The 14,695-nt window shown below is 41.6% G+C and overlaps 2 protein-coding genes and 1 pseudogene across 7 annotated transcripts; all 3 read left to right on the forward strand.

The window, feature by feature from the left end:
* On the forward strand, nt 784-5,489 carry LOC8082468 (B3 domain-containing protein Os06g0194400). Of its 6 annotated transcripts, XR_002450988.1 has the most exons (9): nt 784-968; nt 1,090-1,197; nt 1,307-1,431; nt 2,099-2,249; nt 2,353-2,409; nt 3,907-4,053; nt 4,322-4,412; nt 5,209-5,293; nt 5,372-5,489. XR_002450988.1 is itself a non-coding variant. In XM_021455874.1 (8 exons), the coding sequence occupies exons 1-7, from the start codon at nt 831-833 to the stop codon at nt 4,382-4,384; spliced, it is 789 nt and encodes a 262-aa protein (XP_021311549.1). In that variant the 5' UTR covers nt 784-830; the 3' UTR covers nt 4,385-4,412; nt 5,209-5,489. The 6 variants fall into 6 exon arrangements, 2 of the variants coding, with proteins under 2 accessions (XP_021311549.1, XP_021311550.1); XR_002450989.1 differs by having other exon boundaries at nt 4,314-4,412; nt 5,209-5,489; XR_002450990.1 differs by lacking the exons at nt 4,322-4,412; nt 5,209-5,293; nt 5,372-5,489 and adding exons at nt 2,817-2,915; nt 3,714-3,798 and having other exon boundaries at nt 2,353-2,556; nt 3,877-4,047.
* On the forward strand, nt 10,479-11,273 carry LOC8082173 (annotated as a pseudogene).
* On the forward strand, nt 11,637-14,338 carry LOC8082174. The gene is made up of 5 exons (XM_021455751.1): nt 11,637-12,075; nt 12,974-13,103; nt 13,196-13,297; nt 13,736-13,809; nt 13,959-14,338. Exons 1-5 carry the CDS (start codon nt 11,895-11,897, stop codon nt 14,051-14,053), a joined length of 582 nt encoding a protein of 193 aa, XP_021311426.1. The 5' UTR covers nt 11,637-11,894; the 3' UTR covers nt 14,054-14,338.

Raw genomic sequence — 14,695 nt, forward strand, 5'->3', positions numbered from 1 at the left:
AGAAAAAGAAAAAGAAAAATGAGACAAAAAAAAAGAGATGAAAACTAACAACAACGATCTAGTGGGAAAAGAAAAGAAGGAGAAAAAAAAAGAAAAGAAAAACAAATTAAAAAAAAGAATGAAATAAAAAGATAGCGTACGTACTCTCTATCTCTTTTTAATTATCGTCGTTGGTGTGCGTACCACAAGTTTGACTCGATTTATAGAAAATACGTGCAATATTTGTATGTTCAAATAAATTTGTTAAAAAACTAGATTGAAAGATCTTTCTAATGATACTAATTATATATTATAAATATTAATATTTTTTAAAATATAATTATCTATATTTGTTTTTTTGGAAGCGCAGGGAGTACCTGGTAACTCGTTACGCGTGCGCGGGAATGGACGGCGTGTCCGGTTAACCGTTAACGTTCGACGATTGCCGGAGGGCCGAGCACAAATGTGCTCTGCTGCTGTGACCGCTGGGCCCCACAGCACCAACCCGTGAAGCGTGGAGATTGCGCCGCTCGCTCGTACCCGTGCACGCGCGCTTCCCAACTCTGACCGCCCGCGCCCACACAGCCAAAGCACCTGACCACCTGGCCCATGTGGCGGCACCTGGATGACCGGTCAACAGCCCGGGGCCACACCTGTGGACCCCGCCTGTAAAGGATGCAGTTCCCGCGTGAGGATTTCGAAATTCGAGCGCGCGGATGACCCTAGCCGCCGACGCTGCGAGCTGGGACCCTATTTGGCCATTCTTCTTCTTCTTTTTTTTCTCTGCTACCGCCGCGTCGTCTGCTCTGCTCTGCTCCCCGAAACCGCTCGAAGAAATCGAAGTGGAGAAGATGGCGGAGGCGGTGGCGTACGAGGAGCAGCGGCGGAGGCAGATAGAGGCGAACAAGCGGAAGCTGGAGGAGCTGCAGCTGCACCACCTCTCCGCCACCGTCAGTGAGGCCGCCGCCGCCGCCGTCAAACCCTCGTCGGTGAGTCCCGCTTTCTTGACCGACAGCCATGATGGCCGGGCTGTTTCTTGTGTCGCTAGATGCCTTCTTTTCTGCCATTCTCTGGGTATGCTCGATCCAAACTCGGCTTTTGATCCTGTAGGCCAAGAAGCGGAAGGCGCGGGTGCCGCGGAACGCCACCGCGGAGCCGCTACGGCGGTCCGGCCGAATCGCCAACCTCCCTGAGAATGAGAAGCCTGTGTACCGCGAGGTCATTGTGAAAGGGTCATAGTCTCGTAGAAATTACTATAGATAATGGATTTCATCTTTTCTCCTTGTTTCGTACAACAAATCGCGGTTTTGAAATCAATGTGATTCAGGATTCGGACGAGGAGAGGAGCGACCAGGATTCGGACGAGGAGAGGAGCGACCAGGACTCGGACGAGGAGAGGAGCGACCAGGATTCGGACGAGGAGAGGAGCTACCAGGACTCGGACGAGAGGAGGTATGCCCAGTGGCGAATCTAGGATTTTAGTTTTGGGTATGCCGCACAAAAAATTTCAATACAATTCGGTACATCTATTTTAGCAATTTGGCAACAATTGCAACACGATTTAGTATATACATGCACTAAGTAACATAATAAGGCTTAAATTCAAGGATTAAGTTGAAACCATTCACTAAATACAATATAAATAGTTCAAAAACCATATCGATAATTAAATATACCTACGTTGCTATTTTCAGACTGTTTTATTTGACATTTTGAATCGACATAAATGCTTTATTATGTTCGCTTTACTGAAAAGTCATGGCTAAAAGTACTATTCGTCGATTAATTGTGAGAGAAAAGTATTGTTCATTCGCCGAAATAGTACGGCTCATGAGACATATATTATCTTCGTCAACCAGATCAACCACACTTCAACTACTAGTTCAACCTGATCAGCTGAACGATTAGAAGGTTCAACTAGATCAGGGGAACAATTAGATGCAATATCCAAGTTTCTCTTCGTAACTGTACAAATATTAAAAAACACATTGCTAAATAACTAAACAAGATGGTGTCGAGGAATGTTTGTTCTTTTTTTTTCTTTTAACAAATACAGCATATATACAATAAAGTAGTATATATATATACACTAATACACTACTGCTGTCCTGTTTTGCAGGGTATGCCGGTGCATACCCGGCATACCCTGTGGCTACGCCACTGGGTATGCCATCTCTAAGGCTGAGGAGCTGGTGCAAAAGCTTGGCTCCAGCTTCCACGTCTTCACCCTGCCCATGACACTGTTCCATGTCACCGGAGTCTTCAGGCCGGTAAAGTAGAGGAAGCTTCAGTTCGACACGTCCTGCTGTTTTTTATTATTAGTTCATCCCCCATCGAGGTAAATTCTTGTTTGGTGGGCTTGTGAAATCGCAGGGCTTCCCGACATATTTCTGCAAGTACCTGCCGAAGCGTGATACGATGATCACCCTGGTGGATGAGGAGGATGACAAGTTTTGCATGCTCTACCAACCATCCAAGGCTGCCCTCAGCACTGGATGGGGAGGTTTTGTCGTCGACCACAAGCTGCTTGATGGAGATTGCTTGGTCTTCCAACTGATCGAGCGGACAATGTTCAAGGTGATTGAGATCTACTTTGCATAGCAAGAACGTGGCTTAATCATCAGTGGAACTTGCATGGTGGCTGAGTGTTGCAGGGAACTGAACAATAACTGAAATTTATGGAATCAAAGATTATTTAGAAAGAAATACAAATTTGTCTTGTTTCAAACCTGGCCTCTTATCTATCATGTTGTTCCAGTACCATCTGTTTTTCTCAACGGCTAGCTAGGAGAAATTTATGGTTGTAATAATGCTGACCAAGCAATTTCTTGTGCAAGTGGTGCAGGTCTACATAATCAGAGCAGCATCGTACTTGAAAGCGAGCACTGATGAAGCTAGTAGCTTCTAATACGGAAACTTGGACTATTGGAGCACAGGTAAAAAATTTGACCGTTCATTGTTGAATCAGAGTTTCATACTTCTGTTTTTATTTTAACTTTATTTTGGGGGGGGGGGGGGGTAAATTCTCCCGTTTCCATATTGGGTTTGAGTTTGAACTTTCAGCTTTTGATTGATCAACAAACTTCAATGTTTATAATCCCACGTCCATTAATTATGAAAATACAAGGACCTATGCTGTTTTAGTGAGTTTATCTTGATCTCACGTTGCAAAGCCAACATATTTTGGGTGGATGGCTTCTTTTTGGCCAAGCTATTTGATCAATGTCTGATAGGCATGCAATCAATGCATGAACTCGGCCAGTACTAGATGGTCTGGTGGCTCTTTCAACTGATATAGATTTTTTTATTGTACCATTGCCTTTTCCTTTCCAGATTTGGTACTTGTACTCTACGCTCCTCCTTCCTCTTGTACTCTGTAGGTTTGTTGTAGTAGTTTACACAATTCCATTTATGTACTGTTTTTGGTAAAATATTACCCTTTTGTAATTTTAGCAATATATAATTGTTTGTTTAGTATTTGTCGGAAGGCATATTGCCTTAGCTGTTGTTTGAAGGGCTGATAGCTTGGCACATTGTCGTCTTATTCTTAATTTGAGATGTCCGCAATTGAACCAAAGAGATTTTTTGCTTCTAAAACTGACTGTACTTCCATTGCAAGTAACTCTCCTTGTTTGACTTCTTACTGTTTTATAGAAATTAGTGAATGTTACACAATTTTCAGGATGATGAATGCTTGTCCTGATGTTAACATGTTTCCTTGTTCCTTTACTCAGATATGGAGGCGGGAGCGTTGGACAAGCTCGCATCTGGAAATTGCTGGGTATCTTGACCCTTTTGGGTGGCAGAAAGTTAGCTGATGTATAAATGTTTACTCATCCTAATTTCTACCAGCTGCTACTTTGTGTACTTCTTGGGCTTACCAATTGCATGGTTCAGAAATCTGCACTGTGTATTGGGATCACCCTGGTGGATGAGGAGGATGACAAGTTTTGCATGCTCTACCAACCATCCAAGGCTGCCCTCAGCACTGGATGGGGAGGTTTTGTCGTCGACCACAAGCTGCTTGATGGAGATTGCTTGGTCTTCCAACTGATCGAGCGGACAATGTTCAAGGTGATTGAGATCTACTTTGCATAGCAAGAACGTGGCTTAATCATCAGTGGAACTTGCATGGTGGCTGAGTGTTGCAGGGAACTGAACAATAACTGAAATTTATGGAATCAAAGATTATTTAGAAAGAAATACAAATTTGTCTTGTTTCAAACCTGGCCTCTTATCTATCATGTTGTTCCAGTACCATCTGTTTTTCTCAACGGCTAGCTAGGAGAAATTTATGGTTGTAATAATGCTGACCAAGCAATTTCTTGTGCAAGTGGTGCAGGTCTACATAATCAGAGCAGCATCGTACTTGAAAGCGAGCACTGATGAAGCTAGTAGCTTCTAATACGGAAACTTGGACTATTGGAGCACAGGTAAAAAATTTGACCGTTCATTGTTGAATCAGAGTTTCATACTTCTGTTTTTATTTTAACTTTATTTTGGGGGGGGGGGGGTAAATTCTCCCGTTTCCATATTGGGTTTGAGTTTGAACTTTCAGCTTTTGATTGATCAACAAACTTCAATGTTTATAATCCCACGTCCATTAATTATGAAAATACAAGGACCTATGCTGTTTTAGTGAGTTTATCTTGATCTCACGTTGCAAAGCCAACATATTTTGGGTGGATGGCTTCTTTTTGGCCAAGCTATTTGATCAATGTCTGATAGGCATGCAATCAATGCATGAACTCGGCCAGTACTAGATGGTCTGGTGGCTCTTTCAACTGATATAGATTTTTTTATTGTACCATTGCCTTTTCCTTTCCAGATTTGGTACTTGTACTCTACGCTCCTCCTTCCTCTTGTACTCTGTAGGTTTGTTGTAGTAGTTTACACAATTCCATTTATGTACTGTTTTTGGTAAAATATTACCCTTTTGTAATTTTAGCAATATATAATTGTTTGTTTAGTATTTGTCGGAAGGCATATTGCCTTAGCTGTTGTTTGAAGGGCTGATAGCTTGGCACATTGTCGTCTTATTCTTAATTTGAGATGTCCGCAATTGAACCAAAGAGATTTTTTGCTTCTAAAACTGACTGTACTTCCATTGCAAGTAACTCTCCTTGTTTGACTTCTTACTGTTTTATAGAAATTAGTGAATGTTACACAATTTTCAGGATGATGAATGCTTGTCCTGATGTTAACATGTTTCCTTGTTCCTTTACTCAGATATGGAGGCGGGAGCGTTGGACAAGCTCGCATCTGGAAATTGCTGGGTATCTTGACCCTTTTGGGTGGCAGAAAGTTAGCTGATGTATAAATGTTTACTCATCCTAATTTCTACCAGCTGCTACTTTGTGTACTTCTTGGGCTTACCAATTGCATGGTTCAGAAATCTGCACTGTGTATTGGTATGTTGATGGCAATCGACCTGATTTTGTAAATGATGTGTGTCCTTGTTTCTCTTGGACCCATTTCAGTGTTCAATCAATCCTGTGTGGTTCATTTTATTATCACCATTAGTAGCTTTGTGGTGCTAATATACAGACATATGGCCTTGTAAAATGGACCAGGCTTGCTATTGCTAATTTGGGTTGTGCGCGGAGGATTGCGGAGGTTGTAGGGGAAAGAGGTGGACATAAATATGGACATTCTCTTAAGAAGGTTTTTTCTCCTTGGAGGTTAGAAAAGGAGGATTGCTGGAGATGCTCGACGTACTTCCCCATAAATATGGACATTTGCTCTTAAGAAGGTTTTGCTACCATTTTAAAAAAATAAGTTTTCAAAAATTCGTGCTTCACTTTTATGGAAATAATGCTCTTAAACATTTTCTTAAAAAGAATATGTACCATTAGATTGTATGCGGAACAATATCCAACAATGCATGCCATTTTTTTAATTTTGTGCTTCACTTTTATGGGAATAATGCTCTTAAGAAGTTTTTTCTCTGTTCCTTGATAAAATCATATTGAAATCTCTCACATTTGTTCTTTCTCCTCTTGTAAATGTAAATTTTAAACCATCTCGTACCTTCAGCAGCCGATGGCGGACATGTCGCTTTGTTCGCTTGAGCTTATCGGTCAAATCTGTCAGTCATTCAGCAGTGGTTTTATCCCACAACAAATCAGCCAACAGTACTTTGTGCCATGACTTATCAGCCAAATGAAGCCTTCGTAAACAAATTGTGAAACCATCACTTGACCAAGCTGAGAAACAGGGCATGGCATAATTTTGGACAGGATGTAGGAACGGGGCGCGCCATTTGCCTGCTGAAATCATGAGCAAGGAGTGGCGTCAGAGACCAGCCGAACGACGCTGATCAGTCAACAAGAACAATAATATGCCAGGCGAGCACCGTTGCTGTACAGGGGGTTTCTGTAGTGCTTTGGAGAATTTCAATCCTTAGGTTTTTGTTTTTCTCTCCCTCTGTATAAAAGCGCTTGGAACATCATATTGATGACTTATCAAAATCATACACAACACATTTTTTTATCAAATTTACAGGGAAATATTAATATGGGATTAGCCTCGTTCCGTTTCTATCTCTGAGAAGTCCAGAGCATTTATTGTTTGCCAAAGAAATCTCCAGACCGCTCCGTTCCCTTCCTATTTCCTCCAATATCCCAGCTTCTTTCCTATGAACCATTCAAATGCAGCACCTTCAATATTCATGTGTTCTGAAATCATAAGGGCATTAATGCATGTGACACTGTCTTGTTTCCTATCCTCTTGTATATTCTCTAATTCAAAAGCCAAAACACTAAACCCACTGTTGGCTTTGCTGTTTGGGAATAAATTAGTGACATGATTCATATTTAAAGTTAAGATCGACGCACACGAAGGCCAACACTCTGTCCACTTTGTCATTAACTAATCTCACAACAAATCAACATCGGCAACAGCTAAAAACAAAATCAGCCAGCCGAACAGGACGACGATGACAACATTAGTAGCGATAGCTTGCATCCGATTGCTTAAGCTGCCATTTATATCATCAGCCCTGATCCAGAAACTAAAGAAATCTAGTATATCCTTCTCCACTATTTATTTATACAAACTATTTATAGTTGCAAAACTTTTTGATCAGACAATAATCAATGTAAGCTGTCGAGAAGTGGAAAAGATGAAGACTTTCTATGTTTTACATAAATTACAGCAATATGATACATATATAACCTGGTTTAAGACCAATCTACGTAGGAATAAATTGTAGAGACTAAATCTGCCACAAATCTGCTTCGAAGGAAACAAAATCCACTTCTTGTACTCAACTCCACAACCAACAAAGAAGCAAAAGAACAAAGTGACATAATTCACCTCCGAACCAATGGCTTCCTTAGGGAGTTCCTTGGCACGTTCTTCCTAAACAAAGGACGCTGAAAGAAATATCAGAGAGAAGAGATTCAGGATCAGACTCGATCAAACTCATTTTGCAAGTGGTCGAGTTACCAACCAGCTGTTTCATTTCTCTTCTTGTAGGCATTTTGTCGAATAGGTTGAATGCGCAATCCAGAGAGAACACCAGGCCTTCCCGCCCGTGGTGTCCGGTAACCACGCCGCGCCCACACGCTCCCCCCTTCTTCTCGCACGTGCTCTCTCCTTCTCCCTGTATGCGAGGTCGTGGAGCGATGAGCCCGGCGAGGGCGCTGCTGCACGCGAAGCATCATCCGCTCGGGCTCCCGGTGCCGGTGGCCATGACGAGGCTCTGTCCGACGAGCAGCGCTCTGCTCACCGTTGACACATTGGGTGTGGTGCTGGCGTTTCGGCTGCACCACATGGTGTCGGCATCGTTGTGGCCAGCTATGTCGGCAGCGGCAACAAGGCCATGGTGGCGCGGTGGGAGTGCGCGATCCAAGAGGTACGTAGGCATGTTATCAGGGAGGAGTATGATCGACAGAGGAAAGACGGTGTGTCGTGCATGACCGAGCTCGACGTTGTGATGGCCTCTAGCTGGGCAGTGAGATGAGATCCGCTGTGGCTGATGGCTGATGGCCGATGCTGCTCCAATACCATCACGGCCGCTGCGAGGAGACAATGCGACCAGCTAGAGGAGACAGTGGCAGCAGGCGAGCATATAGCGGGGGACGATGGAGAGTGAGGAGGTCTTGGTGAGGCAAGCGGCGGTGACAGCGGGTGCGAACCAAAGGTGAAGGAAACCTAAACAACTGAGTGCGCCCTTCCCAGCCAAGCCCACGAGAAATAAAGGGTGGAGCATTTTTTCCGGGGCCTGGCTTCTAGCTGCTTTAAGCAGGGCGCGGACCGAAGCCAAAACACCTCTAGCCAAACTATGCCAAAACTTTTTGGATTTCACTGCTATAGTATTTTCGTTTGTTTGTGGTAAATATTGTCTAATTATAGACTAGCTAAGATTAAAAGATTCGTCTCACGATTTACAGGCAAACTATGTAATTTATTTTTGTTTTCGTCTAAATTTAGTGCTTCATACATATGCCATAAGATTCGATGTAACGGGAAATCTTAAAAACTTTTTGGATTTTGGTGGGAACTAAACAAGGCCTAACAAAGGCACCTGCACATGCTATTCCTAGCTCAGGCTCCGTCTAGATAAATTTAAAAACATGAAAACATCTCTAAATTTAAGACAAAGGAAATAATGATTATTTCTTTTTGAATCCAAACCGATATAAATAATATATTAGCTTAGCTGGACCTCTAGAGCCAGTCGAGCCAAATTAGATAATAGTAGCTAATAGGTGAATAGATATAAGTATATATAATAATAGGTGGATAGATAATAGCAACTAATAGATAGAGAAATAGGTGGTTAGGTAATAGTATTTAATAGGTGGACTAATAAATATATAAATAATAGCAAATAATAAAAGCTAACTGTTAGCTAGACCCGCTAGAGTTGAGTATCATACTACCACAGCCGCTAGAAGTTATACCTAATATATATATATATATATATATATATATATATATATATATATATATATATATATATATATATATATATATATATATATAATATACTGAACAACCTTCAATATTATCTCATACTACACTTAAGATTACGAAATACTAAACAAATACTGAATGATACCGAATAATACTAAAACATGAATATTGAATCACACACATCTACACCAAATAAGCACATTATACGTAAAAATGCCTCATAATGTATCTAACTAACGATACTAATTTAGTGTCATCGATATTTCTACCCCTTTTTCTCTATAAACTATTAAATTTAGTTAAATTCAGAATAGTTTGATTTAAAATAACTCTAGAAGTTGATTTAATTTAGAATAAAGAAAATAGTCATTGATTTCTTTTCTCAGAAACTATGAATTTAGATGGTCTTATCTAAACGTATATTTATTGCTTTTCTCTTCTGTCTTTGAATAAATTAATTCCTAAAATTATTTTGAGTCAAACTTATTTACATTAGATCAAATTTGTATATAAAAGGTATTTATGACATTAAATACGTATAATACAAAATATTTTCTATTGGATTTAATGATACTAATTTGGTGCTATAAATTATAGTAGTTTGTTTACATTTTTTTAGTTAACTTTAAAATATTTGACTTTAGAAAACCTTTCTATACTCCCACTAATCACATGATAGAGCATTTGCGGCGCTACTACATAAATGCCGCTATACTATTTGTGCCGATCAAAACTTTCTTAATTTCAGTTAAATTTCTGAAAATACTAATAACATTTGTATCTTCAAATATGTTTATTACAAACCAGATTTAATGATATATTTAATAATATTAATTATATACTATAGATATTAACATTTTATACATATTTAGTTCAAAATTTAAAATATATGATTATTCCGAAGGCGGAAACTACACTTATTTTGAGAAACGGGGGCTGTTTAGTTAGTGAAATTTTTTACAAAGTTTTCAAAATTTCCGTCATATCAAATCTTTGTGGCACATACATAAAACGTTAAATATAGATAAAAAACTAATTGCGTAATTCATATGTAATTTACGAAATAAATAGTTAGTCCATAATTAGATAATAGTTATCAAATACAAACAAAGTGCTACAGTATTAAAATTAAAAAATTTCACCAACTAAATAGCCCCTAGTGAGTATAAAATCTATAGCTATATGATGAGTCTAGCCGTCTAGGATACAGAAAGCATTCACTGCCGCCGCCCAGCAATCTCCGATTAGCCTATCAGGCTATCATCATGAATAAATGAGATCTTGTTTAGTTTCTAAAAGGTTTATAAAAATTTTTCAGATTTTTCGTCACATCAAATCTTACAGCATATGCATGAAGTATTAAATATAGATAAAAAGAATAACTAATTACATAATTTATCTGTAATTTACGAGACGAATCTTTTGAGCCTAGTTAGTCCATAATTAGATAATATTTGTTAAATACAAATAAAAATACTATTTTACAAATTTTTAAACAAGTCCTGAAAGAGAACTCTCTTGCCAAAGTTTCAACATCCCAACATGGCTAAAAAACCCATCCAAAGCTTGCAGGCAAATTAAGGTCTAGCAGTAGGAGCACACGCACCCTCCCAGCAAGCGACGATGGCGGCGAGGCTTGTCTCCGTCTCCGTTCCCCTCCTCCTGCTCGTCGTTGTCCTAGCCGGCTCCCGCGCGGCGCTGGCCTCCGAGACCGTGGACCAGACCTGCGCGGCTGCGCCAAGGCCACGTCGGGCGCGCAGCGCAAGGAGCACCTGGCGTCCTTCTGCGTGTCTTCGCTCCAGGCGGCGCTCGGCAGCGAGGGCGCCGACGCGCGCGGCCTGGCCGCCATCGCCACCAACCTGACGCTGGCCAACTACACGGCCGCCGTGGCCACCATCAAGGCGCTGGAGCGGCGGGGAGGCTGGCCCGAGCGGTCGCGGCGCGCGCTGGCCACGTCACGTGCCGCCGGCGGTACAATCGAGGCGCTCAACGTCGTGCACAGCGCCGTCCACGCGCTCGCCACGGGGAAGCTCCGGGGCTACGTGTTCGACATGGAGGTCGTCCGGAAGGCGGCGTCCGACTGCGAGGACGCGTTCGGCGGCGCCGGCGGGAACTGCAAGTTGCCGCTGCGGAAGGTGGACGACGACGCTGACAACCTCACCGTGGTGGCCATGCTCATCGTCAGATCCCTCGGCAATTAATTAAGGGCGGAGGCCGAGGCCATTGGTGTTGCGTTAAATTACCTTGCAATTGTAATCAAAATGATCTCTTGAGGTTCTTGTGTGATGTGCCTATTTAATGCGAATGAAACTCAGATGAAACTCCCACTGAGACTGGCCTAATACTTCAGTAGTACTTGTCTGAGCCTTATTTGATATTTCGTCTATTTTGTTAGACCCTGTTTAGATTGGAGATAAAAAAATTTTGGTGTCCATATGTCGAGGAAGGCCTTGTTTACTTTCCTGAAAATTTTGCAAAATTTTTCATATTTTCTGTCACATCGAATCTTTAGACGCATGTATGGAATATTAAACATAGACGAAAATAAAAAGTAATTGCACAGTTTGGTCGAAATTGACGGGACGAATCTTTTGAGCTTAGTGCATGATTGGATAATATTTGTCAAATATAAACGAAAGTGCTACAGTATCTGTTTTGCAAAATTTTTTGGAACTAAACAAAGCCGAAGTCGAGCGGAACTCCATTCGAAATTTGGGATGGATGCCGTTGCCGTTCCCTGACCCGCATCCGTTCTGAGTGGGCCCAAACACCGTCAAAATAGGAGCCGTCCCGTCCAATCCCATCCCCGTTCATCGCGGCGACGTGCCGGCGGCAAAAGCGAGGGCAGTAGCCGTTGTCGCGGCCGCCGGCTGTACATCCCCACTCCCTAACCTACGCAGGCGGACCCCTCTGCGTCTCTCTTCACCGGCACCGGGCGCGCAGGCGGGAGAGGTGGGGGCTAGGGAGCTAGGGTTCCCGTCGCCTGTCGTCTGATGGCGGCGGGCGCGGGCGAGAGCCAGGGGGTGGGAAGACTCCTCTCCTACGCCGACGATCTCGTGGGCGTCCTCCGCGTCAGCACTGACCGCGACATCAACGCGCGGGTCGGCGCCGGAGCGCGGAGGCTGCTGTCCGCCTGCCGGTCCGAGGCTGACGACCTCGAGCTGAAGATCAAAGGTCCGCTTGTCCCCTGTCCTGCTGGAGAAATGGGGTTTATTTCGCTCTGTTTTGACGTTTTTCAGTGTTTCTCCTCGGTTGATATAGGCGTCTTTCTGGTTTAGATTTGGGGGGGATTTCGGCCAATCTCGCTACTAATTTCAGTAATTTATTTGGGTTGAATTACTTGAATCTTACATGAAAGGGCATTAGCTCTGCAAAGGAAACAGGGCATATCATCAATTTCATGATTCAAATCATCAATTTCGTCATTGACTCTGATCATCATTGTTCATTGACCGGCTGATGAAATCCTTTCATTTGCGTATGTGGTTTTCGTGAGTAGAAACAAGCTACAAGCTAGAACCCTGTCTAAACCTGCAAATGTAACTAAAGATTCTGCTCCAGGTATACCTTGTCTCAGTGACCATTTACTTGGGAAGCTTACTTTAGAATAGAGTGTAAAGGTACACTATTATAGCTGCACTATCGAAGATTTTCTTCTCCCATACCAAGCACTGTAGTGTGTTCCTTTTCCAGTAGCCAGCTAACCTGTTCTGGATGTTTCCAAACTGTTAGAACCAGCTCTAGATTTGTCAGTCTTGGTGATCAATTACCTGGGAAGCTTACAATTGACAGAGGGTAGTCTGTCAAGAATTCATCAAAGATGTTCTGCTTCCAAGCCACAGCACCTGTAGCAGTTTCCCTTCTTCAACCCACTACCATCTTTTGAACACTGCCAAGCTTAATGTGTGCATTGTTCTCTGAATTCAATGCATTCGTGAATATACTAGCCTAAAAATTCATGGTAGTGTATCCTGTTTTGTTTGTGGTCATAGAGGCACACACTTATTCAAATCTTTGCTGCATATATCTTTATCAAAACAGAAGGGCCTCAGATTGGGAAAGAATTAACAAGAAACTGACTTCTGCAAAGAAAAGACTGACAAAGCAAAAGTTGAAACCATTGCTGACGATGAACTTAATGCACTGGAAAGCAAGATGGAAGAAAACCTGCAGGAAGAGAAGCAGCTTCGTGAAGAGTTAAGATAAGTTCTTGCTTCAGAATTTGTGTTCTTCTGAAAATTTTATCTTAAGAATTAAGAATTTGATGTTCTTATGTACATTATCCTATCAACACAGTGCTACATGATGAGCTTGATGACCTAGACCACCAAAGAGTTTCTATAAAAGAAAGAACGGATGCTGTCAAGAAGAAAAAGAAAGACACGCAGAAAGCAAAGTAAGTTGTGAATTGCTCACAATGTTACTGATGAAACATCAGGCATTTAGCTTTCATACATGTAGTCTGTTTGATAACTGTCTGGATGCTGAAATTATTTTAAAAATCCATCCTAGAAGAGCTAGATACAACAAATAATACTAAATACTAGTGCTCTGCTGCTTGAATTCTGGAAAAGTCCACTTGCTGAACTGAGCTACTATCCTGCCCTGCCTCATCTTTCCTCCCCTTTGTACATTGTGATTGCACTAGCTTTCCTTGATTTTAGTGATTCCGGTAACAATGTTTCAAACATTGATAAAAAAAACACTGGGATAGTATTTGTTCAAACAAATTTAAACCGGGCCTGCTTAGTGAGTTTTATGCCTTAGCAGTATTGCTCTATTGCTTACTCTATTTCTGAGTTGAAAGAAGCGACTGACTACACTTCTCATGCAGACGTATGCTTTCCATGTGCATGTCAGTTACAAATATCGTCCCAAATTTGGAAGGCCAGGATAAGGTTTCGGGAAGTATCCTTTCAATCTGTTACCGTTTCCTCTATTTATAGAAAAAATCTGTAAACGTTCACATATTCTGTACTGCTTAGTGGTTGTGTTGCACTCTATATCATCTTTTCCTACAAAGCTATGGCTGTATGGAAGTCCTTAGCTATGATCAGATATTATCCACCAGAACAGGAGGATGGAGAAATTCGAGTTTGAGAACACGACACCACCAGTTGAGATATGCGACGAGCTCTGGAAGAAGATTTAGCATGTGCAGATCATTCTTGTTGTAAGTCGGCGGAAACTATGCCGGTGTATTGTCGCTGGTTGGTGGTCCTCCCATCGAGAAGGGGATGCAGTTCGCCATGTTGTTTGTATCGTTAATTCGAGAAGTTGTACTATTTTCGGTCAAGGGCGCCTTTGGAACAGAAAAAAAATCTGAGTTTCAAAGGCTGGAGCCATGTTTGAATAAGTTGTACCGACGTCGGTATCTGGCTTGGTAGCCATATTTCGAAGTCGTTCGACTCGACAGTCATTCACTAGTATCAAACCATCGGAACTTGCAAATCTGGAACCTCAGGATTTCTAAATTAATCTGAAGTAAAAGTTTGCTTAAAATTTTCAGGAGCCTCTGCTGTCCCTCTACTTCCCTGAACATAAGAGTAATATATCAGAGATAATAGTCTTGATTGTTTTAAATCTTCATATGAGTTAATTAAGAAATCTATTAAATTAATTGACACTGTCATTGAATAAATACCTGAGTCGTAAGTCATTTAGGTGACTGCGTAATTAAGTTGTATAAGTCGTTGCAATGCACATATATGTTTATTACAAAACAAAAAAAAAATAGAAAAATAGTAAAAAAAAAAGAAGCAAGTGTTTTGGCTGTTATTTTTACTACAAGCAA

This window comes from Sorghum bicolor, chromosome 3 (genome assembly GCF_000003195.3).
Source record: "Sorghum bicolor cultivar BTx623 chromosome 3, Sorghum_bicolor_NCBIv3, whole genome shotgun sequence".
In the NCBI taxonomy this organism is placed as follows: Eukaryota; Viridiplantae; Streptophyta; class Magnoliopsida; order Poales; family Poaceae; genus Sorghum; species Sorghum bicolor.